The sequence below is a fragment of the Punica granatum genome, chromosome 4, assembly GCF_007655135.1.
Source record: "Punica granatum isolate Tunisia-2019 chromosome 4, ASM765513v2, whole genome shotgun sequence".
Classification (NCBI taxonomy): Eukaryota; Viridiplantae; Streptophyta; class Magnoliopsida; order Myrtales; family Lythraceae; genus Punica; species Punica granatum.
In genome coordinates this window covers 39,578,773-39,604,396 of record NC_045130.1, presented here as the reverse complement: position 1 = coordinate 39,604,396, position 25,624 = coordinate 39,578,773, and the positions used below count along the sequence as shown (strand labels likewise).

Here is a 25,624-nt window from a genome sequence, read left to right as displayed (position 1 = left end):
AATATCAAACTTACTGCAAGAAAGGTCGTCCACCTAAAATTAGCGGACTACTTAAGGTCTATTATATTGCGGTCATAATACTGCAATTGAAAATATTGAAAATTCCAATTAAGAGATTTGAAAGAAATTTTAGTTTTTATATCATATGAAATATCAATTGGTAAAATCTTTGAAAATTTTGGAGCATTTACTGTCAATCAAGTGTTCATAATCTTACTCATAAGTAATTATTATATTAGTTACTACACAAACTATTAATTTTTTGAAAAATTATTATGAGTGTGGCATCGTACGACTATACCCTAGTCTATATAATATCTCTAACCGGAGAAAATAAGAAAATCCTGCTTAACCCTAACGTATTCCTCTTCTTTTTTTTTTTTGCATTTCTTTTGCCACTCTAATGTATTTCACTTTGAAAATTAATGCTCGTGCAACTCAAATTGATTGAAAAAAAAAATATATGCTTGCGCAACTCATGCACCGGCAATAAGCTAGTACACATAATGCGGTGGATTTTCTGCATTTAGTAGCTGTGAAATGGTGCCAATGTAAATTGGTTCAGAAATAAGGTTATTTATATATAAAAAAGTAATAACTGTTTATTGATATTGCAATATATTCAGTGGGCTAAGGTGCCGAAAGCCCATTTTGGGATTATGGATAGGGAGATCAGTGAGATATGTTACGCCATGGGCCCACAAGCCCATCTTCAATGGCAATCGGTCTAATTTTTGTGTTCTGGAAACCGAAATGGTCCATGCTTCCAGCTTATGCTATCTGTTATTAATCTTACCAAAAAAAGTCTGTAATTAAGTATTAGCTCTAATTATTTGGGGCCAAGCATTAGCGAAAAATTCTATGATATATGTACTTTAAATGTATGTACGGTACATGCATGTGTTCAACGACTCAGATTTAACTCTGAAAAAAAGTGAAAATTCAGAAAATTTCATTGAACGAGAATTTGACTTTAGTACATATATCTCTAATTGCATCCTATTAAAAAATTGATAATTTATGACATATCCTATTTAATTGATAAAGAAATAATTTGTATTTTTCCGGATATAAGGGAGACCCTTGAACCTAGTAAAATGAAATAGAAATTCTAATAATTTGTTATAATAAAGAAATAGTTTATATTTTAATATTGAGTTTTGGAAATTTCAAGGATTAGTATATAATTACCCTTGTCCGAGACAAATTAATATCTCCTCAAAAAATTTATTATCAATTTAGAAGATATGTTATTAAATTAAATGTAACATTTTCGTTTTTCTGGTAAAATTACGGGTATTCCCCACCTATTAAATTAAGCATTCTATGCGATCCTCGCTACAAGGTATGCGAGTCGTGTGTTGCCCTCCTCGAGCATAATTTTTGACTCTGTTCTTGTTATAGACCAAATCACAGTATTAACCCTCGTTAATAATGTACAACTAGGAAAAAAATCAATCAATTATATAATTATATTGGAAATTAATGTATAAATGTAATTGAGGGTTATTATATATACATGTTATTATTGAATATGGTGAATTATTTAACACAGACAAAATGAAATAAGTATTTAAAAGTTAGTTATGACTCACCTTTATTGTGTGTAGGGTGTGTTTATTTCAGCTTAATTAAATAAGTGCTTAAAAGTTAATTACAAGTTAGTTATAAGAGAAAATTAACGTAAGAAAGAGGGAAACATGAGAGATAAAGATCAAAACTATTTAATCATTAAGTAAAAAATATCTTAATTAAATATGTAAAGAATTTTGACTTAATGAAATGAGACATTCTTCACTTATTGATATTATTTATCCCTTACAAAAATTTTCTCATCTTTATTCATTCATTCCTTCTTAAAGTATGTAGAGAATTGGTACAAAATTCACACACATAATTGTGTGGAGATTGTTCTTATTTATAGATCATGATTACAACCAATATAGAAACATAATATTACGTAATAATTAACATCCCATAAATATAAAAGATTCAACATAATCTCCTAGATCATATCAATCCATATCCTTGATTCTCTCCAATACTCCCCCACAAGCACAATGAGAGACGTCAGACGTTGAGCTTGCATTTGTCCCATGAAACATGTTGTGAAGAGAGAGTGATGAAATCAAAATGCTAGACCAGTGGAAATGCAATATGAAGTGATGACTTGTATTGCTTCCCCATAAGCGAAACAGTCCCTGAAATAGAGAGGTTGAAATTGTGATTGGAACTTGTTTGGTATGGGTCGGTCCATCGTGGCTTGAAAGAGATGTCGAAATAAAGATGAGAAGGGATACTATTGAGAGGGAGCTCAAGATGATAAGATCGTAGCTAGATTTCGGGAGTAGCAGTGAGAGTGGCCCACAAGAAGAAAAGAAAGGAACTTTGTTCGCTGTGAAAGATTAATGAGGAGCATAGCTCAACTAAACTCAGGAGAGGAGATATAATAGAAGACTGAGTCCTAACATAGAGAGGGCCAGGTTGATGAGTTTACCGAGAGAGAGAGTCGGCAAAGACGGCCATTGAATGAAAGAGCGGCCTGGAAGGAGAGGATGGCCCTGAAAGAGGGTTAAGACCACCGTGAGTGAGTGAAAAATAGTAGAGGTTCTATAATATGCTTATGTATGGGGGAGAAGGAGGAAGGAAGCACGAGAGCTTGTTGTTGAATCAAAGAGGTTTTGGAGAATTGGAATGATGGAAGAGCCTTGGTTGCAGGGACGGAGCCAATGAGTTAGCAGGGGGGCAATTGCCCCCTCTGAGATTCTCCCAAAATCCTAAATGCCCCCCAAAATATACTTTTGTCAAATATTTACCCCCCCTGAAAATATTAAAATATGCCTTGTTGCCCCCCTTTAGATCCCAAGCCCCTTATTAAAAAAATCAGTTTTAATTTTAACTGACTTAACTTGAGCGGGAAGAAAACTGAGAGTTTGAGACAAGACTTAGAGTTAGACAAGAAGTCAAGAACCAAACCCCAACCACAGAACTTCTGTGACTGTGACACTCACTGACACAACTCAGAAGCAAACTTGGAAGGTTGATTGGAACTGACAACCGAGAACGGAGTTGGTGAAGAAGAAGAAGAAGAACAAGAACAAGAACAAGAAGAGGAAGTTCTGCAACTATTAAAGCCGAAGGCACGACCTTGATAAAGAGAGCATCGCTGTCTCGCCGGCCCTATCTTTAGACGGACCAGACTCCGGTGAAGCAGTGACCCATCTAGGTACCCATCTACTTCGTCTGTTCTATTGCTCTGGTTCTTGCTCTAGCTCGGAAACCCTATTCTGGGTATGCCGCTATAATGGGGGGATATCTTTTGCTTATTTATTTAATCTTGGGGAATGAATAAAGAAATGGACAGACACAAAAATGGGCGAAATGTTAATGTAAGCAGCTGAAATGAGGATCAAATAAGACAAAGGGCTTTCTTCTTGGCTTGGGTTGGGTCACTCTTCTAACTTCTCTCTCCCATCGTTATGTGTTCTCTTCTTAATTTTCAGTTTAAATAAATAAATGATAATTATAATTTCTTAGAGGCTGACAAAAGGGGCCACTAAGCAAATGCTGTGTCGTGCTATGTTTCTGTTCTGTGTGTAGTGTGTCTGTGTGTTTCAGAGAGATAGAGAGAGTGTGTGTGTGTGTGTGGTTTAGGGGGGTGGGTGTGGGGTTGCGGGAGCGGAGATTAAGGCCCCTAAGCTTTGTCTTTCGTTGCACACAACGCTAATCATGCATGGTCATGGCTTGTCCGGATGGAGGGGTTTCCATGCTATTCCCTGTTCGGTGGTGTAATTCAGCACCATTTTTGGCTTTTCGAGCTTGTTTGCACTGGTTGATCTCGTGGTTGACCACATCCTCAAAGTCTGTCGAATCTTGTCCGTCGGTAAAATCAGCGCGTTAGAGTTAACCTTGCTGTGTCAGGGTTAACCGTTCTGTTGTTTGTTCGTTCAAATTTGACTTTGGTTTTGGTTGGTTGTTTGCTCGTACATTTCTCGTTGGAAGTTAGTGGGTTGTGGCACTTATTTTCTTTTGGTTATGGTTGCGAAGTCCTTTCTGTAGTGTTAGGTCGTGTCAAGCTCATGGCATTTCTCGGTAAACATAGTGATTTGCAGAAGTTATGAAGCGGATGAGTCGTGATTTTTCCAACACAATGCAAAAGGAGGCAGTCTCGGATCTCCCCCATTCCTTGTTTTCCATTTGCATGTCCTTTTTTCTTTTTAACCCCTCATATCTGTATCTTGACTGTTGGGACATCTTAAAGCTTTCTGCTGGGACATCTTAAAGCTTTTTTTGTTGATACTTTTGCAAATTGATTTATTCCGAAAAATCTATGAATAGTTGTCTAGAGAGTAATTTACGCACAGGAATCATTAGATTGTGCATTATGGTCTTTGTCCCACTTTAGTCAGCTGTAAGAGTTGCACACACTCAATGTTTTCATCATTTTCAAACAGTCCTTCAGGGACTCTATCTAGCCCACTAAGTTAGGTTTGTCTGCAGAATTTCTTATGATTAGTGACTATGCTGTTGATTTTGTTGTTCCGCCTTGTCTCTTTGAATTTTTTTGGGTGCTATATTTAGATTGATTTTTTTTCTTGTGTAGATATGAATAAGTATCTTATAAAGAAGAAATAAACCACAGAAGAAACATCAACGACTGGAGCAAATAATGACGTCTCAAAAAGAAGACATGTGGAAATCAATTTGGAAGATCTCCCTTCGGATCCCGAGCTTAGGAAAAAAATTTCTGATTATCATCCTAATGATCGTGATAGAATTAGAAGGCATTATTTGCAACAAGGTCCATGTCAACCGAAAGGACACGATTTTCCTCAAAAGAAATCCGGAAATATATTCCGGCGCTTTATTTCAAAATAGTTTGAGGAGCATAAAAATTGGCTAGAATATAGTATTGCGAAAGATGCCTCCTTTTGTTTGTGTTGCTATCTTTATAGGTCGGACATTGGAGCGCAAGCAAGTGGTGAAGTATTTGTGTCGGAATGATATACAAATTGGAAGAAAAAAGAAAAATTCAGTGAGCATGTTGGAGGTCCGAATAGTGCTCATAACAAAGCTTGGAGAAGATGCGAAGATTTGATGAATCAACAACAACATATCAAATTTGCTTTTGAGAAGCAATCAGAACAAGCACGTAAAGAATATCGGCTTCGTCCGACTGCTTCACTTGACTGCATTCGTTTTCTTCTATCTCAAGGCTTGGCATTTCGTGGCCGCAATGAAGCAGAAGAATTGCATAATCAAGGCAACTTTCTTCAGCTCCTCTATTTTCTTGCTAGTCACAATGACGCTATAAAAAATGTTGTCTTGAATAATGCTCCAGGAAATATAAAAATGATATCCCTTGATATTCAGAAGGATCTTATCCGTGCTTGAGCTATGTAGACCACTAATGCTATTTTCCATGAGTTAGGGGATGAATTCTTTGCTATTTTACTTGATGAATCTCGTGATATTTCGGTCAAGGAACAAATGGCCGTTGCTCTAAGATTTGTTAATTCAGAAGGGTGTATTGTTGAGCGTTTTCTTGGCATTGTTCATGTTAGTGACATTATGGCTTCCTCATTAAAAGCGGCTATTCAGCTTCTTTTTCTAAAGCATAATTTGAGCTTGTCTAAAGTGCGGGGGCAAGGCTATGATGGGGCAAGTAATATGCGAGGGGAATTTAATGGACTCAAAACTTTGATCATGCAAGAGAATTCTTCTACTTATTATGTTCATTGTTTTGCTCATCAACTTCAACTAGCTCTTGTTGCCGTGGCAAAAAAGAAATCGCAAGTTGCTGCATTTTTCAACTCAGTGACTATTATAACTACTCTTATTGGAGCTTCATGCAAGCGTATAGATCTTCTTCGAGAGAAGCAACAAAACAACGTCTTGGAAGCATTTGAAATTGGTGAATGCTCAATGGGTAAGGGTTCAAATCAAGAGAGAAGTATTCAAAGAGGAGGTGATACACGTTGGGGACTTCATTATCGGTCATTGATAAGTTTGGTTTTCATGTTCTCATCGGTTATGGAAGTTCTCCAAATCATTGAGAAAGATGGTTCAACTGTAGATCAAAGAGGTGAAGCATTTTCCTTATTGAGTGTTATGCCAACTTTTGAATTTGTGTTCATCTTGCACTTGATGAAAACTATTTTGGGAATCACGAATGAGTTGTCTCTAGCATTACAAAGGAAAGATCAAGATATTGTGAATGCTATGGTTTTGATTGAAGTGGCAAAGCAACGTTTGCAAGATATGCGGGATGAAGGATGAGACTCTTTGATTAGTGAAGTATCTATATTTTCTGACAGAAATGACATTGATATCATAAATATGAATGAAATGTATGTTGCTCTAGGACGATCGTGATGGAAAGGTGAAGCCTTGACAAACTTGAGTTATTTCCGTTTTGAGCTTTTTAACAGTGTGATTGATTGGCAATTTCAAGAACTCAACAGTCACTTCAATAAGATGAATACAAATTTGCTTCTTTGCGTGGCTTGCTTAAGCCCAAATGATTCGTTTGCCTCTTTTGATAAGTTCAAATTGATTCAACTTGTTCGTTTTTATCATTCGGAGTTCTCTAAGGTTGATATTCAGTTGCTTGACAATCAACTTGAGACTTACATTCTTGATATGAGATCTCATGAAGAGTTCTTAAACTTAAAGAGTATCGGAGATCTTTCTCAGAAGTTGGTTGCCACAAGAAGGCATATTGTCTATCCACTGATTTACTTATGAAGTTGGCGTTGATATTACCAGTTGCTACTGTATCGATGGAGAGAATTTTTTCAGCAATGAAAATTGTGAAAAACCTCCTCCGTAATAAGATGGGAGACTCTTGGATGAACGATTATTTGATTACTTATATTGAGAAATATATTTTTTGTAACATTGACAATGAAAGAATCTTAAATAGCTTTCAGGTTATGAGACCTCAAAATGGACATTTGTAATTATTTAGTTTTTAATTCAATGAACTTCTATCGTTAATATACATTTGATATAGTTTCATATATAAGTCTATTTTCGTTTTATATTTTGCCCCCCCCCCCCCCCCCCCGAGTTAAATTCCTGGCTTCGCCCCTGCTTGGTTGCCCTGAGAGAATTGAGGTAGAACAAATATGAAGTGTTACGCAAAATTGAGGTTGATGAGCACACCCAGTTAAAGCCAGACGTGCCGACAAAGAATGTACTTAGCGAAATCTCAATCAGTACCAAGATCATCCCGCTCTGATAACATAAATGATATAGGGAATTTGTACAAAACTCACACGCATAATTGTGTGGAGATTGTTCTTATTTATAGATCATGATTACAACCAATATAGAAACATAATATTACATAATAATTAATATTCCATAAAATCTCCTAGATCATATCAATTCATATAATTTATTCTTTCCAATACTTCTTTCTATATATTTCTTCCATTAACTAATTAAGTACTTAATTTTTAAACAATTAATTGATCAACACCACCTTAGAGTCATGAGAAATTTGGTACGAACATACACTTCAAAATGGCATACTACGAGTATCAAGAGAGGGAATAGTACAGTGGTACACCTCTCACCTAGTGATCAAGAGGTCTTAGGTTCGATACCCAGTGGGACTACTTGTGCCCTTTTATTAGATATTTAGGATTTCTATTTTAATTCACTAGGTCCATAAGTCTTCCTTGTAACCGAAAAAAAAAACATATTACGACTCCAAGAAAAAAAAGTTCATATTTAAAGGCCTGCAGTGAACGGCACGCCAGTGGCAGGTAGCCACGATCGACCGGCTATGAAGTTGGCGACAGTAAATTGGGAAGCTTCTGTAGAGCTCTGTATGACACGATAACCCTTCCAGGCGACTCTACCAGTGGTAGAGCTTCTTGGGCCGAGGTTCTTGTACTCTCCATAGTACAATGTGTCCAGGGCGAAGTTACCGTCCCATGGTAACCACCCTGCAGGATCTATTAAGGTATCGAGGTAGGTCTGCATGAAAACTGTGCGAGAATACTCTTTCCAAGGACGACCTAGATATGATCTGAATGAGCTGAGCACCGGCATGAGGTCAGGTGCAGCCATGACTCTCGAGTTATGGATTGAGATTCCTGTGTTTTGATTCGGGTCAGTACGACCCTGAGCTGTAACGACGTTCTTCTGCCCACTCATGGGCCTCCTTGCGTAGATCATGCAGTTCTGGAGCACGGCAGCGGCATTCCCAAATATGAAGTCCACGGTGCCATAGATGTAGCATTCCCTGTAAAACTGCCGCTGAGAGTGCACATAGAGCGTGTCCTGATATCCCTCAAAGCCACACCGATAAAAGACCGAGAGATCAGCGCCTGATCGCAGCGCCACTGCCTGGTGGTTCTGTGGTCCTGCAGTGTTGCGGAAGGTGATTCCACGAGCAATAAATCCATCTGCCGTCACAGCTGAAAGCGAACAGATCATTTTAAGTCACCACATATAAGGTAAGACCCTAATAAACCATCTCATGTATGATTATTGCGGGAATTTCTGAGTTTTTTTTTTGATAAAGCAAGAAGGAAAATAGAAAACTTACCCACGGTGGCGGAGTTGAAGGTGGTGGAGCCGCCTCCGACGCTACGACTGCCGGTGATAATGGTGTAGCGCAGCCCATCACCAACAAGCATTATATTCTTCAGCCCGCTTCCGCTGCCAATGGATATGTTCTCCTCATAAACCCCACGCTTCACATTTATCACAAACCTCCCGCTGCTGCTCCTCTTCGCTGCTGCATCGATGGCCTGCTGAATTGTCCTAAAGTTCCCCGTCCCGTCTTTGGCCACCACGAGGTTTGCTGTCGGTGTTGACGACTGCAGTAGCTTCCTATCACCAGTCGATAGCCAACTCGGGAAGCCCTCTTTGGTCGTAGCTGATATATGTGATGAAAAGCAACTTTAGCTGAAAGCATGATAAATATTTACATGATATATATACGTACTCTAAAATCTAACATATATAACGTACTGCTATTTGTTTGAGGCGTAAGGGTGGCATTGTTGATGGCCAGAGCATTGCTAATAAGCTTTGAGACATTGTTATTGTTCGACATGAGTGGAAGCACATAGTCAGAGACACCGAGCTCATTGAACCCAGCACGGCAGGTATCGTGGTTCGTGAGGGCGGTACTCAGCCATGTCTGTATGTCAAAGGGCGTGGCGTTGGTCCCCGGTTCGGTCGTGTGGTTCAGCTGCGCAATGGTTGACTGGTATAGCATCATGCAGTCGGCCCATGCGACGCGTTCCTTGTGGTTACGACACTTGCTACCAAGCCACTTGTTATGGCTCTGGGCCTGTAGGGCCCATTTCATTGCAGCATCAATCGCCATCTTTCTGAACTGAGACCGCCGCCTAGGGAGTATGGTTGGTTGGACATTCTGTAGGGACGACTTGCACTGGACAGGGTACGGTGTGTGGTCACACCACCAGTCGATCAGGGTGGTGGAGGGGGAGGAGCCTGTGGCCGATCGAGCTGGGGAAAGGACTGATAAGACTAAAGTAAAGAATAACAGGAGCAAGGAGCATACTAGATTAGTCGCCATTTTTATTAACGTTATCTGAGTGAGATGGGTTCGATGTTATTGTTGAACACGACCTTATGGTAGGCTTATATACTATAAGCTGGTGGTGAAAGTCTTCGGGGGACAGGGTGGCAGAGTTCTTCGAACGCGTTAATAAAAGAGGAAGTCAGGTTTTGCGAGCGGTGACTATCATTAAGTCCTCCCCCAGAAAAAAAAAATATGGAATAAAAACATATTATTTGCTGAGGCTGTCCAATAATTGGCTCCATGGATATACTTTTTTATTTTTTAGGTTGAATTTTTGTTTAAGTATTTTCATGTTTTTTTTTTAAATATACACCATGGTATCCGGAAGCTCAATAAGTCCCGGTTAATCTAGTTAGAACCGGATTGACTCACTAAGAAGTAAAGTTCTCCCAACGTAAATTTTTTTCAAAATATTTTCATGCCATTTGAGTAAGAAGAAATACATCAAAATTTCTATAAGTCTGAATTTTTTTTGAACTGTAATCTTATAAATCTCATTTTGAATTTTTTACGCTGTGTTTGGTTTCATAATAGAATTTAAAATCAAATTTTGATTTTAAAAAAGAGTGGTATAAATGGGGTCCACCCTTTGACTTTGTATAAATTATGTTATTTTGTTGTGGAAAAAAATGGTATAAATAGGGCCCACTCTTTGACTTTATATGAGTTATTTTGTTTTATTGCGGATAAAATTAAGTTAAAGTTGTGATTTTAAAATTATATTCACGAACCAAACAAGGCATTAATCTTAAAACATTTACCTCATCAGATATACTTGGTCTTACTCTTAATTGGTCGTAACAGAATTGCTTTATGGCTTGGTGGCTTGGACGAGACTGGGGACTCCCTTCCAGCCACCCCTCCCGCCTCGCTGATGGCATCGCGCATGGCCGCCCCGATTATTTGCCGAGGCTGTCCAATAATTAACTCTATGGATATGATTTTTTTTGGTCGAGTTTTTTTAGTACTCTTATACCATTCGAGTAAGAAGAAATTCAACGTAATTTTTATAAGTTTGATTTTTTTGAACTTTAATCTTATAAATTTCAATTTGAATATTTTGATCCTATAACATTTGTCCTGTCAAAGATATTTAGTCCTACTCTATATTATATAAGTTGTTATGGTTTTGCCTTATGGCTGGTGAGGGTTCTCTTCCAGCCACCCATCCCACTACTGATGACCTCGCCGAGGGCATCGTTCTCCCTCCCTCTCTTTCTCTTTCTTTCGAAAAACAGAGGGAGAACATAGGAGATCGGATTTGGGGTAAAAGGGCTTCCCTTCCAGCCACCCCTCTCTCCAAGCGACTTGGGAGCTCTCGGATCGGGGTTGTGTGGGGAGCAGAAAGGGGAGCCCCCTTTCTCTGATCCCTCGTGACCTCATCTTGGGGTGGGGGTCCCTCACTGTCACATGAACAATTAATGGTTATTTGGAACAAATTTGACGATAGGAAGTCTATGTCAACAATAGTAACTGTCAATTTAGGTAGAATCAAAAAGTCTGATGGAGCAAACGTTATAAAACTGAAAAATTCAAAATAAAATTTATTGGACTGAAATTCAGAAAAATTCCAAACACTGATGCATTTCTTTCTATATGAGTACTAGAAGAAAATATTATAAGAAAAACAAGGAATTAAACAAAAAAATGGTCAGCGTCCTCTTTTTATTTATGATATGATATGATAAGATGTTTGCATGTGAATTCTATACAAATGTTAACTATATTTAATTTTTGATTATATTGAATAAGTACAACAAATCCCAAGGCTCAGTTTCAACAAAGATCATTATATGTCGGTGGAAAATAAAGGTTAGAAATTTGAAGGATTTTAATTCTTTCTATAAAAAAAAAACAATTTGATGGATTTAGTTACGGAGGATGATTATCTTTGGGATACTTATTAATTATAATTTTACTCGAGCCCACTGTGCTGAACTTGTAGCATAAAATTCAAGTCTCATCAACTTATGTCACGAAAATTCAAACTATATGTGGTATATGCTTAATGCTGATACTCCCAGTGTATGAAAATGGCTATTGCAAGTTCGTACTGATGCACGCTTCTGTCGTACTTTCACATGTAACGTTTCTTATGAAAAGAAATTCAGTTAATGCTAACTGCTGATATTCCCACTGCATGAAGAGAACACATTTTTTTTTTTTTTAAGTATGAAGCACTAAAGAATTGGAAAAAACCGACATGTTATATGCTGTTTGTCATAGATAATGAACAAACGTGGATCATCGTGAGCTTAAATAATTAATTAATGTGAATATTGAGATCAAGAAACGGGAAAAGCGGCTAGTGTTTCTGAGAGCAATTAATTAATGTGAATTCTGACATCTATTCTCTGTTTTTTTTTTGTGGATTCATTTTTTTTCTTTCTCTGGGGCCAAAGATTCGTTTTCGTTAGATTAGATTTATTTATTTATTTTTATATATGGTGGTATTATCCAAGACAAAGCTAGTTGTAATACATATATACATCACATATGCATAAAACAATACTAGATAAAATTTCCTCATCAGAAATGCATGTTCATCGATCAGCGTGGTCCAGCATAATATATACGTACACGCACACACAGATATCGTTGACTCCAACTTTGTATTTTCTGGCGGACGTCCCCACTTCTCCATTAACGGAAAGAAATTCTCGTGTGCACGATCTATTTTTGCGGATAGGATAATTTGTCGGAAACCAGCGGTGATACATTCCACGATCCTTATAAAATCCCCCACTACATTATGTGTTAAAATTATCTGCAATATTCTGCTGCGATTTATTCATAATAACTACTTCCAATTAATCCCCCAACTAGATTCGAATTCGTTGAGACTATAGAATACTCATGCTGATGTCGATGGGATGAAGCTGCAGAAGCTTACAACCGGAACAGTCCATGCACACGCGGCGCGCCATGTATGAGCCGACTTTTTATTTCTTTTTTTGTTTTTATCGTAAATATATGTAAATATGTTTAGATGAATTGTCTTTTGAACAAAGTATGTTTGACTTGGAGGAATTATTACCTCGTTAGTTCGATCTGTAGATCACTTGCCAATCAAAGCCTAATCCGGTCATTCCCTTGGAAGGGAAGAAAGCTGCGTGACAATGTCAATGTGATCTTCTTCATCATCATCATCTTCCCACTCCTTTCATTTTCTATTCATTTTTTTACTTTTTCGAGAAGAGATCTAACTAATTATAGAGCTGGATTATCGTTATGTACGATTTTCTGGTGGTGCAGTTTGAATATTGACTCTTACTGCTTTTAAAATGAGGAGTTTTGAATATTGAAGATGTCACATTATTTTGCGATCCAATGGTTCGCTTGTGCAATACTTATACTCTGTTTGGATTCATAATTGAATTTTAAAATCTTACTTTAATTTAATTATACCAATAACAAAATAAAATTCTACCAACAATAAAAAAAAATAATTCATACAAAGTCAAAGGGTGGGTCTCATTTATACCACTCTTTTTCAAAATTAAAATCTGATTTTAAAATGTTACAAACCAAACGCAGCATTAGAATGTGTTTGGTTTTAGAGTTGAGTTTTGATTTTAATTGATTTGTAATGATTGTATTGTTGAATTATGAGAAAAAGTCTGAAAAATAATGAATGGTTGAGATAATGTAATGATTAAGTAATGATTGTATTATTGAATTGTGGAAAAAGTAATGAATAGTTAAGGGAATTTAATATTAAAAATTGAATTGAATGGTTAAAAAAATTATAAAAAAGGGAAAAGTAATAATTGTATTGTTGAATTGAAAATAAGTGGAGTTGAGTTAAATAACTCGAAAGTTGCTGTCCGTGCCCGTATCATGCGCCATGTTCGTATCCTCCTCCCCCAAAAAAGGGTTCCCGAATTTCCCCGCTACTTGACCACGATCGGATGAGCTTCCAGAGGTCCCCATGTCACCGGAATTCTTCGCTTTGCCACCGTTGTTCTTTCCGAAGTTGCCTTTGCCGCTACTGCTGCCCTTCCGACCTTCTAGGTAGAGAGGTTCCGCTGGAGTAAAGCCGATAATCCCAAATAGAGGTGTGGTTGCAGAAGCAGGGGCAGTTGATGGTGGCGCTTGATCATAAAGACGATGCTCTTCACGATCGACCAACAAGGATTGAAGCTCGCTGGTACACATGGTAAGCACTTTTTTGACTGTGCTAGGACAATCGACTCCCAATTAGGACCGAGACCCGTATAAATACGACGATTGATTTCCGTTGGTGTCTTTGATTTTCCAATTTGGGCGTATTGAAGAGCATGTTCTTTCACGGTTCCAATGAATTTAGCCATCAGTTGATTGCCTTTCTTCAGGTCTCTCCACTTTTGATCGAGGAGATCTTCTTGTGCAATAGTTTGAGTGAAGAACGAGGTTGCCTCTGAAGTCCAGGCCTCTTGGGACGTCTTGGCAGAAAGAATAGTCACTCCAATATCCTATGTGACCGCGATTATCGTACAAGTGAGAGCGAAATTATCCCAGAATTTCCATCTCTGATAGTCGGAGTTAGGCATTGTAACACCATCAGCTTTGGTGATAGTCTTGCTTGGGGCGATGGCTCGTTGTTCAACGTGGTGCAACAAGTCATAGGCAGCGAGCAGAGGTTTCATAACAACCTTCCAATATAGGCAGTTCTTGCCATTGAGTTTGACGGGGATGGTAGGGATATATTAGGGGGTTTAAATGAAAGGACAAGAGGATGAGGAAGAATCGAGTGAGGAAGTAGAGTCAACAATGATGAGAGACAAAGTACGAGAGGTGAGCAGAAGCAATCAAGCCAATCAGAGTTATCCGTGTATGGCCCTAATGCCATAAAGATTGAACTATAGAATGACTGAATCTCACTTGAATGTGTGAGGTGGAGTGTATTGCATTATATAGAAGCTATACATGAATGTAGAAAAGGAAATACATCAATGTGCATATATACATTCCTAAAATACAAGATATGCTAAGATTTTGTATGATCTTCTCTATTACATTGCACCATCAAAAACTAATATAATTCAATCCACCCAAAAATATATATATATATATATATGTAAAATTCAATAACTTCGTCTCGGCTACCAGTTCTAAGAGAAGGTATCGGAACATACATCCATATTTATAGATGTCATTGTAAGGATTTTATTTTTTCGGCATGTATCTCAGTATCCGAAAATCCAATAGATTCCGCCTAATTTAGTTCGAGTCGAGTGGGTTCACTAAGGAGTAAAGATTTCTCAACTGGATTTTATCCATTCACAAAACTCAATCCACGGGATATCGTAACTGGAGTAAAGCTCTCCCAACTGAATTTCTTTATTTAAGAAAATGAATATCAAATTGCTTGTATCAATCCACATTGGTATATCGTAAGAATGCTTTAAAAAACTGCAAATTGCAATAACTAGCCGCAGTTATAAAAGAAAGTAATAAGTCGCAATTCACACTGTCGAAATTAATTCACGGCCCAAAATGACCGCGTCATGGCAATTATGAGCTAGGCCTGATGATCAATTCATCAGAATCTTACTGGGCCTGGCCCATTGATACTTATGATGGTGTTCTAAAAGATCTCTCTTGTAACATATTTCATCTTAGATTTTAATCCTAGATTCATCAGTGCAAGAATAAATTTAATAAATAATCACATTTATGTACCACAATGTACAAGAGATCAAGGACCCAATAATCATATGCTTAACCGGAAAACAATAAAGAAAACAATAATTAACAAATAGATTTAATGAGACGACATTTTAGCTTCTAGAGGATCTGCGAGTTTAATGACCATCAGAGACCGGAGGCGAAGGGTATGCCCGTGGATGGTAACCATGATTTGCCGGCAATGAGGCTGTTCACAGTGAAACGCGAGGCCACAGCTGCGCTTGTTATGACATGAAATCCTTTCCATCTCACTCTGTATCTCGTCGAAGCCCTGGGCCCGAAATTCTTGTACTCTCCATAGTACAATGTGTTGAGAGCGTAATCAGAGCCGTCCCATGTCGACCAACCAAACGGGCTCACCAACGAGTCAAGATAGGTTTTCATGTACACCGTCCTCGAGTACTGCTGCCAGGGTCTTCCCAGGTACGTCTTGAATGCTCGAACCACCGGTCGTAGTTCAGCTGAAGCCATGACCCGTGAATTTTGGATCGATATCCCAGTGTTCTGGTAAGGGTCATTCCGACCTTGGGCCGTGATCACGTTGGCCTGGCCCCTCAGTGGCCTCCGGACATATATTATGCAGCTCTGGAAGACGACGGCTGCGTTCCCAAAGATGAAATCGATGGTGCCGTAGATGTAGCATTCCCGGAAGAATTGACGTTGGGAGTGGACAAAGAGTGTGTCCTGATATCCCTCAAATCCACATCGATAGAAGACCGCAAGGTCGGAGGCAGAACGTAACGCAACAGCCTGGCCCTTGTAAGGGCCCGCGCCGTTTCTAAATGTAATGCCACGAGCAATGAAGCGAAGACCATCAATTCCTGCAAATTAATCATGCATGCGTACAAACGTATGTAAAAATCATCTGCGGAGTGATGCCGTAAGTTTTTGAAGTAGGTGAACGTGCTTTGCTATGCACATGAACTTGCTTGCCATCTAAACTAACTACTCCTAGACCAAGTCCCGGCCATCAATCACATATGCAAGAGTTTACAAATTAAAGTTATCGAGTTGAGTTGTATTTCAATGTGTGACCGGGGTAAATCGATGTCCAAGGGACGATAGTCTCAGCGAATAAACTGCAAAAGATACCTCCTAGTCTCACGAAATATGAGGACAATATGTGCATGTATGTGTATATGTATGTACTTATATATGGCACGTACCTGCGGTGGCAGAACTATAGGTGGTATAGCCTCCTCGTACGCTCCGGCTACTTGAAATAATGGTATATCTAATGCCATCTCCGATCAACATAACGTTGTTGTTATTGATTCCCACCTCTATGTTCTCTACGTAGACACCTCTTTTCACGTATATAACGAACCTTGTGCTCATAGAACGCCGTCGGGCCGCCACGTTGATCGCCGCCTGAACTGTCCGAAAATGCCCCGAGCCGTCTTTAGCCACCACGAGGTTTGGCCTGATGGAAGAAGATTGCAACAGCTTCCGATCTTTAGTCGAAACCCAACCCGGGAACTCCTCTCCACCTGATGGTACGTCTTCATCTTCAGATCCCAGCAGAGCCCCGTTAACGGCCAGACTGTCACTTATGAGCCGGGACAGGTTGGTCGATGTCGCAGGCGTGATCATGGTATCCAAGACATTCAGGTCTCGGGAACCCAACCGACACGTCTCGATGTTGGTGAGAGCAGTGCTGAGCCACGTCTGGATGTCGAAGTCAGAGCATGTTTGGTTCACACCAGCGATGCCATCCAGGGATCGGTTGAGCTGAAGAATCGTGTTGTCATGAAGCTTCAGGCAGTCGGCCCGAACCGCCTTTTGGCGCTTATTGTTGCGCTTAGGCCGGAACCGGAGGACTTGCTTTTGCGCCATGAGGGCTCTCTCCATGGTCACTTGGACCATAATCTTCCGGAAATCAAACCGGTTCTGGGGCAAGGGGTGGTTATGGCTATGGGACGTGAAGTACTTACATGGCTCAGGGTGTGGTGTTTGGTCGCACCACCAGTTTATATCGCCGGAATCCAGCTGAGAATTCGACATGACTGGAATAACAAGGCAAAACAGGAGAGATAATAGAGAGATCTTGATGTCATGAAGTAGTTCCATATTGTACTCTTTTCATCACGCAAGACAAGATGTGGGAGGTGAAAAAGTTGAGGCTTCTTTGATTTAAGTAGTGGGGGAAGAGGGATATGATGAAGTTGGGATACATTGATCATCATCATCATCATCATCATCATCATCATCATCATATCAAAGCTGTGGACACGGTACCCATTTGACAAGAAATCAAAGGAACGGAATTTGCAATCGCAAGATAAGTGATATTATTAATTTTTGGGCAATATATCTTCCATGATCATCGATGTCTTTACCTAGTGTTGTGTGTACGTGACATTTCCCCTTTTCTTTGCTTACATTTTTTGCTAAGCCCCATCGGCAGGGAGATTAAGAGCCAGAAACTATATATTATTTTCAACATGCATATACACCAATATTGTGATTCTCAAGATTTATATTCTGTTCAAGGCTCCGGAAACTATATATAGCTTGACACTTTGTAGCATCATAATATGTCTTCCCATGATGTGCCTTAATTTAGTGATAAGATGATCCATATTGAACAGATACTTTCATTTTATTTTTATTTTTTCGCTATTAAATTGATCAAGCTCAAAAGAGCGCGTACTAACATCACTGAAAACATCGTTAAAATGATTAATGTCTCGGTCAATATATCGATGATATTTCATGGTTTTGTCCAAAAAGGTTTCTACATATATATTGTTGCCAGTGCTGTCATATAAGACCCACCCACATGCCCGAATTGCGAATATATACTACTATGCTTTGTTAAATGCCGCCTGTCCATTGAATTCAAATAATGATTAATACGCATACTTCTTGTTCCAAGTTGTGGACCTAAAATGAAGAATGGTTTCATATATATACGTATAATTGAGCATGATTTTTTTTTCGGTCTGAATTTTTGTATTCGGAAGTCCAATTGGGCCTCGATTAATCTAGCCGAATTGAGTAGTCCTGCTAAGGGATAAAGCTCTCACAGCGTTAATTTTTTACATTCACAAGAATTTGAATTCGAGACCTTACTTAAATGTAACAAGTGCCGAACCCCCCAATTGAGCATGATTTAGCAAACATATATTATCTCAATTGCCATTCAGAAAAATAAGAGAAAAAGGAGGGAGGGGGCGAAGGATGTCCCGAAATTAAGATAAACAGCTGCTTCTACCTTAAATAAATTTGTCAAATTCCATTGATTGTCGGCGATGCCTTGAGCTTGTTTCAAGTAATTAATCAAGTTGATTAATTTTCAAAATTAACATAGAAAATGGCATAATGCAGTGTAATACGCCTTCTCTTAATAATCAATAGGTTTCAAATTTGATTCTCACCGATAAGAAAACAACTTATACATCTTCATCTAGAGTTTCATTCCCTTATACAAAGTGCGTGGACATCTTTTATAATCAATGAAGGAAAAATCCTCAAATTAACAAAATTCAATGTAGAAAAGCCGCGGGTTCGAAGATAATATATACTAATGGATGTGTGAAACTGAAGAAAGACAGCTGCTTCCACCTTCAATTAATTTGTCAAATTCCTTAATGGTGTGTGCGATTATTTGGTCGAACTTTGAACAGAATATTGGTATTCTTTTCCGTACTAAGGATGGCTTATCAGATACTTATTTTATTTTATTTCCTATGGCGATTAATAATTTTTCACAGGGGGATTGAGTAAATTGGCTCTCAAGTATTTAGGAGACGGCCGGATGGGCCGGTCAGAAGCAAATTATACCTTCAAAGAAATATACATTCCATATTTTCATTTCAGAGATCATTTGACTCAACATGCATTCACACACACACATACATATACATATATTTAGTTCATGTACGTCAAGAACTTAATTAGTGCTACATATATCCATTTATATGTTTTAATTAACCACTAACCTGATGTTCTCGTGTACGGATATCGAGTATATGATCTCAAAATATCGTCACATACCTAACTAGTAATTACTCGAATTTCATTTTGGTGCTAAAAGGAAAAGGGAAAAAAATAATAATAACAAAAATTTAAAGAAAGGGTTGGAATGGGACAATCATTGTCTCTTTGTTAATTATTTATAATTTTTTTTATTATATTAGACTTTGAGCCTCTTTGTAATCGAAAAAAAAAAAAAAAAAAAAAAAAGAATGGGCTGCTGGCCAAACAACCTGCATATTCGGGATACCCCCATGTGCCTCTGTAATTTCTTTGCTACGCAAACTCTAGCCAGCTTTTTCCCCATAAAATGGAAAAAAATAAAAAATAACTTAGGCAGGCGCCAGCTATTCTTAATTTTTTATATAGTTCCTTTTTTTTTTTAACAACTAGAATATTAACTAGATCAGACAATATTCATTAAATGAAAAGACCAGACAACAAAAGTCAAAAAAAGTAAGGAAAAAAAAACAATGATTAAGCAGTCGTAACATCGATAGCTCGAAATGAATGAGTTTGAGAGTCCTCGAATGTCAAGATATATTTCCGGTCCGTTTGGATTCGGAATTAAAATCAACGAAACTTTAACTTTAACTTTAACTGAGGGAGAAGACAAGGGTTTGTGGGCCCACCAGTTTGACTTTAAATAAAATAAATGGATGTAGTAGATAATTGTGTATAATGAGATTGTGTGTTTGAATAAGATATGGGATCCACCAGTTTGACTTTTCAAATGTGTGTTTTGTTGTGTAGTGTAGAGTTAAAATTAAAGTTAAAATCATGGTGATTTTAACTTCGAATCCAAACAGGGCCTTCAATTCTCGTAGGTTGTATCATGTGAGTTGGAAGAGTTGGGGAAGGCAGCAATAATCGTGTGATCGCAGATATATTAAATAGATTATGATTAATTATCAGCTATTTTTGTAAATATCAACATTTTTGCTTAGGGTGTAGTTCGTGAAAGAAATTTTTTTTTTTAAATATCATTCACAAATATATATTTATTTGAATATATATTACATGGAGATTATTTTATTAAGGGATTAATATGGGGTTTGGACAACATAATCAAAAGAGTGAACCTATGAGCACGCACGTATACGTACGGACGATTATGCATTCATGCGATGGACGGTTGCGACAGGAGGCCTTGCATCGTCGGTGTTGGAGAGGTTGGCTTCTCCATATATGCAATATTCCTCACATGCATCGTGACAATACTTCTTATCGGCCGAGCTTCTTGATTGCAGGCACATCGCCATGCAGTCATTCAGGCATTGCCCGGTTGATTCACCGGTGGCAACGAAAGGCATAACAACCACTGCGAGGACGAAAATTGCGGCAGTTGTCTTGTTCATGGCCATTTCCGGCTTCACTTCTCCTGTTGAACTTTTATTAATTGGTTAAGAGGAAATTAAGGAAAAGGAGAGTTGGAGCCTTTTATACACGGGTAGATTCTAAAATTGTCCGTATACATATTTTCTTTTACCTAGGATTACAACTGAATTGGCCAAAAGGGGATTGCAACCACAAGAATTAGCTTCATTTATAGCCGATAAGGCTTACGTGGTTCAGAGAAAAACATGGGTCAAGATATTCAGAATTTTTTTTTTTTTTTGGTGCCAGAGAATTGAACTAACTGTTCAATAATCTAATAACCTGTCAAGGATATTATTGATTTTCTTTACCTGGTTAACTGATGTAAATTGCATATGTCAGCGCCAAACATACGTTCAAACGAAAAAATTTAATCTCAACTAATGCGACAAGAGTATCTCGTATGTTGATCGAGGAAAAAATAAAAAGGGATGCACAACCATGGAGTCACGTTTTGGAGGAATAAAATGGTAGTGGGGGTCCAAAGGGATCTTGATTACACTGGTCCAATGAGCCCATTTTCGAAACAAACTCTCCTTTGTGGGCTGTTTATGTAAGGAGAAATTTATTCGGCCCAATTGAGCAATGTACCAAAAGGGCAAGACCCTTTAATTATGGGCTTTTATATGGCCACGTTATCTTATCAACATGACTATTGTAGTAGTACGGTTGAAACTTTCAAGTGTAGTACTGCGTTGCACTTGTCACCGTAACATAATATCACCATATAAGATCCGTTTGATTTTCGAACTCCAAGCATATCACTAATTAATTGTCCAATATTTACTGGATATTCCCCAAAGTCAATCCACATTTTATGGTAGAAAGAAATCCTATAATGGAAAGCTAAATGGAATATATACATAAATAGTAGCTTAAAACTGGTAATATATCATATTGAAATGCAAAAATCCCGTAAAAAATTTGCAATATGTTCCTAGTTAAATGGAATATCTTAAATGTTGTTTTCTTCCTATAAATAAAAGCACATGAAACGGTGTCAAAAAACAATAAGCAAATAAAAATCGAATATCATTCCATCAAATAAAAAAAAAGGTTTAATTAAATCGGCAAATTAACCGGTGATCTGAAGTACGATTCTCGTGTTCGTGAGATAAAGCAAATGGATTGGAAGACAGTCGATGTCGTTACCGATAATAAAAAGGACCGCCCGGAATATATATAAATACATATTCATATTTATATAAGGAAAGGTTCAATAGATATGGGAATTTCAATTGATTCTCTTTTCCGATACCTTAATAAGTGGAATTATGCGAATGTCATGCATGGGAGAATATATAGTGAAGTATATGGTAGGCCAACAACATTCCTTTGATAAGGATCTTAATTATTTGTTCATTTATTTATTAATGGGACACATTACGTATGAAAAAGGGATACGTTTATTCGTACTTACACTTTCCAAATACAAAGAACCCTATCTAGCTACAGTACCTTATCCCCACTAACCCTTATTATATTACACGAAAATATTATTAAGGGTATGCTTCAATATTTCATGTCCCTCATGTTCACTAAAAGGAGACTCTGATGTCATCGCAATCCAATTCACACTCACATACGTATATATATATATATATATATATATATAGGGTCCCTTTCTTCATACTTATGACTGTTCCTCTCCCAATACAATTTCAGCGAAAAATTAACTATCCCCAGCTTGTATAAAAGCGTTATTAATTGATAGTTCTTATACAAATTAGTTATTACCACACTGGAGGAAGGATATTAATAATGGCGAAGGCGATTTCAAGTCTGGCTCGGGTTCGAAATGTGGCGCCCTACGGGTTGTTGCTGTTGATGATTGGGATGATGATGATGGTGAAGAAGGTGGGCTCTGCGCATGACTATGTGGAAGCATTGTATAAGAGTATCCTCTTCTTCGAGGGCCAAAGATCAGGGAAGTTGCCTCCGACCCAGAGGATGACTTGGAGGAAGGACTCCGGCCTCCGGGATGGATTCGAAGTTGGGGTACGTATGTCGCTTGATCTCCGATCTCCCTCTCTCTCTCTCTCTCTCTCTCTCTCTCTCATGCACGAGTGGTTCCCTGCCGACGAGTTTCGTTCGAACCAAATCCAGAAAAGAGTCATTTAAACCATATAAAGCTTGATAGGTCATTGGTCACAGTTCGTTTAAGGGCATACGCATATAAAACATACTTCTACTTTTGAGCATTGAATCTAACATGCACTTAGTTCAGCCTCTATTGAAGTCTGGTGCCTTTGATTATCGAGGATGAAAAAAGACGTACTCCGGTCCTTTGATAAAGACGTACCTTAAACATCATTTAATACATCAATTATGGGTATTATACATATCACTCATCAATTATCTATCCAATAAAAACATTCTTCGAGTTGAGATTACTAATACTATATGTATACTTGCTTATATGCAAAAAGACTTGGGATAAAAGTAAATACATACGCACACGCTTTGGCCCTCTGATCTGCAAGATTGTGGTTCAAGCGATCTAGTGACAGGATGTAGCTATAGGTTCATATGAATAGTTCAATTTCTGCGTTATATCATTCTTTTCCAAATTATTGATTTCCTTTTCTTTTCCTCGTTAATTTGAAGCGTTTATGATATTTGTTGATTAAGCTCACAAACAACTAATCAACCGTTAATCTGGAGATAATGGAGAGTTAACTAATCAACTTATTAATTAATCGGGCCGGGATTGAATGATTAGTGATTGAGATGAAGAAAATCAGACCAACTTCAATTTTCCAGGTGAAATCAATTATTAATTCTTTGCTCTCATTGTTTTTTCATGACTGGTAGTAGTGCAGTTGCTGGGATCAATTTGATTAGTTCACTCATTCATCTCATGCTCTCACACGATGATATATATATGTATAACTAATGCGAGTTGATTCAATCTGTTCGATGCTTGTTCCCTTTAAATAAATCCCGGGTTCGAGTATTGTAAAAAGAGAAGATTCACGCTAGAAAAGTTTTATCCCCTAATAATGAGTCATCCCGACTCGAACTAAATTAATCAAAGCCCATTATTGGACTTCCCGTATATATGCTTAATTATTAATAATTATATAGGAGTACTTTGTATCCTGGACCAAAATTAATTAAATGCCTTACAGTAAACAACCTTTAATTTCAATTGAATTTTCACAGGTAGATTTGGTGGGAGGATACTATGATGCAGGAGACAACGTGAAGTTCAACTTCCCGATGGCCTTCTCAATGACCATGCTCGCGTGGAGCGTGTTGGAGTTCGGCTGGTCGATGGGACCTGACAAGGCCCATGCCCGTGATGCGATCCGGTGGGGCACTGATTACTTCCTCAAGGCCACGAGCCATCCTGGGATCGTATACGCTCAGGTCGGGGATCCCCATGCTGACCACTACTGCTGGCAGAGGCCCGAGGACATGGACACCCCGAGAACACCCTATGCTGTCAGCAGCCAGCTCCCCGGCTCAGAGGTCTCAGCTGAGATCGCGGCAGCCCTAGCTGCATCTTCCTTGGTGTTCAAAAGCGTTGATCCTGCATACTCTCAGACTCTACTTGATAGGGCCAAATCGGTACGGAAATCGCCCCTAAGCCATTTTGTCTTATCGAATTTATATTGTGGCGGGTCCATATCTTATCTTACTAGAGTATATATTGTTCGTTCGAACTCGATCTATCAGGTATTTGAGTTTGCAGACAAGTACAGAGGATCATACAACATAACTCTCGGTCCTTGGGTCTGCCCATTCTACTGCGATTTCAGTGGCTACGAGGTGATTAATTCTTTCATCGATCATTGGTGATTGCAAAGCATGATAAATATATTAATTAAATCGAATCATATATAGTGATATGAAACTTAATTTGTTGCAGGATGAATTACTCTGGGCCGCGGCATGGCTGTTCAAGGCGACTAAGAGTCCGTCCTACTTGCAATATGTCGTTCAGAACGCCCATGCTTTAAGCCACAGTCCATACGCTGCCAACTCTGCTGAATTCGGATGGGATGTGAAGAATGCCGGAATTAACGTCCTACTCTCGAAGGTCACCTGATTAAATTCCATATATTTAAGATCTTGATTCGTTAGGTTTAATACTCCAAACGTACGTACGTATCAATCCCTCTCTATTTGCTGGTTTCTGTACTTGCAGTTCTTAATGAAACGAGGGTCTTCCAGCCTCTTCTTGCCCGATGCAGATTGGTTTGTGTGCACGATTTTACCCGAATCTCCGACTAAGTCCGTCGAGTACTCTGCCGGTTAGTCGCATGTTGCTTAAATGTCTCTCCGATGCTGGGATAGGCATGCAGTTTTCCCCGAATTAGTGTAGTCAATCGATTCCCCGAATAAATGACATTGTTGAAGCCATGCATTGATTCAGGTGGGCTCATGTTCAAACCTGGAGGAAGTAACATGCAGCATGCAACCACTCTGTCGTACCTTCTTCTAGTATATGCCAAGTATCTTGATAACTCAAATCGAACAGTCCAATGTGGTAACAATATGTTCGTGCCTCCACAAAGGCTCATACAAGTTGCTAGAAGCCAGGTATTTATACACACACACACACACATATATATATACATATATACATATATACATATTTTAATTACTTTTTCATACTTAAAAAAAAATAACAGAAGAAAATTTATGAAGGGCTTGGAATTAATAATGTTTTTTTTCTAATTAATGCAGGTTGACTATATCCTAGGAAGTAACCCCCTAAACATGTCATACATGGTAGGGTATGGAAACAAGTTCCCTCAAAAGATACACCACCGAGGGTCTACCTTACCTTCGCTCGATCAACACCCGGGAAAATTAGGCTGCGTAGACGGGACGCCCTACTTCGAGAGTTACTCTCCAAACCCAAATGTGCTGACCGGTGCCATTGTTGGGGGACCTGACATACAAGACCAATACAATGACTCTCGATTCCATTTTACGCACTCTGAACCGACGACATACATCAATGCACCCTTTGTAGGGGTCCTTGCGTACTTCAAATCACATCCCAATCCTTCATAG

The 25,624-nt window shown here is 38.4% G+C and overlaps 3 protein-coding genes across 3 annotated transcripts; 1 reads left to right on the top strand and 2 right to left on the bottom strand.

Annotated features, from left to right (window-relative positions):
- Positions 1 to 7,475: 7,475 nt before the first annotated feature.
- LOC116202971 (pectinesterase-like) lies at positions 7,476 to 9,609 on the bottom strand. The gene is made up of 3 exons (XM_031534608.1): positions 8,992 to 9,609; positions 8,564 to 8,896; positions 7,476 to 8,432 (listed from the first exon to the last, which is right to left on the bottom strand). The coding sequence occupies exons 1-3, from the start codon at positions 9,563 to 9,565 to the stop codon at positions 7,741 to 7,743; spliced, it is 1,599 nt and encodes a 532-aa protein (XP_031390468.1). The 5' UTR covers positions 9,566 to 9,609; the 3' UTR covers positions 7,476 to 7,740.
- Positions 9,610 to 15,051: 5,442 nt separating this feature from the next.
- Positions 15,052 to 17,354, bottom strand: LOC116205374 (probable pectinesterase/pectinesterase inhibitor 60). The gene is made up of 2 exons (XM_031537965.1): positions 16,408 to 17,354; positions 15,052 to 16,062 (listed from the first exon to the last, which is right to left on the bottom strand). Exons 1-2 carry the CDS (start codon positions 17,309 to 17,311, stop codon positions 15,368 to 15,370), a joined length of 1,599 nt encoding a protein of 532 aa, XP_031393825.1. The 5' UTR covers positions 17,312 to 17,354; the 3' UTR covers positions 15,052 to 15,367.
- A 5,063-nt stretch (positions 17,355 to 22,417) lies between these two features.
- On the top strand, positions 22,418 to 25,624 carry LOC116205377 (endoglucanase 6-like). The gene is made up of 7 exons (XM_031537969.1): positions 22,418 to 22,594; positions 23,762 to 24,169; positions 24,278 to 24,370; positions 24,471 to 24,641; positions 24,750 to 24,855; positions 24,978 to 25,144; positions 25,292 to 25,624. Exons 1-7 carry the CDS (start codon positions 22,424 to 22,426, stop codon positions 25,622 to 25,624), a joined length of 1,449 nt encoding a protein of 482 aa, XP_031393829.1. The 5' UTR covers positions 22,418 to 22,423.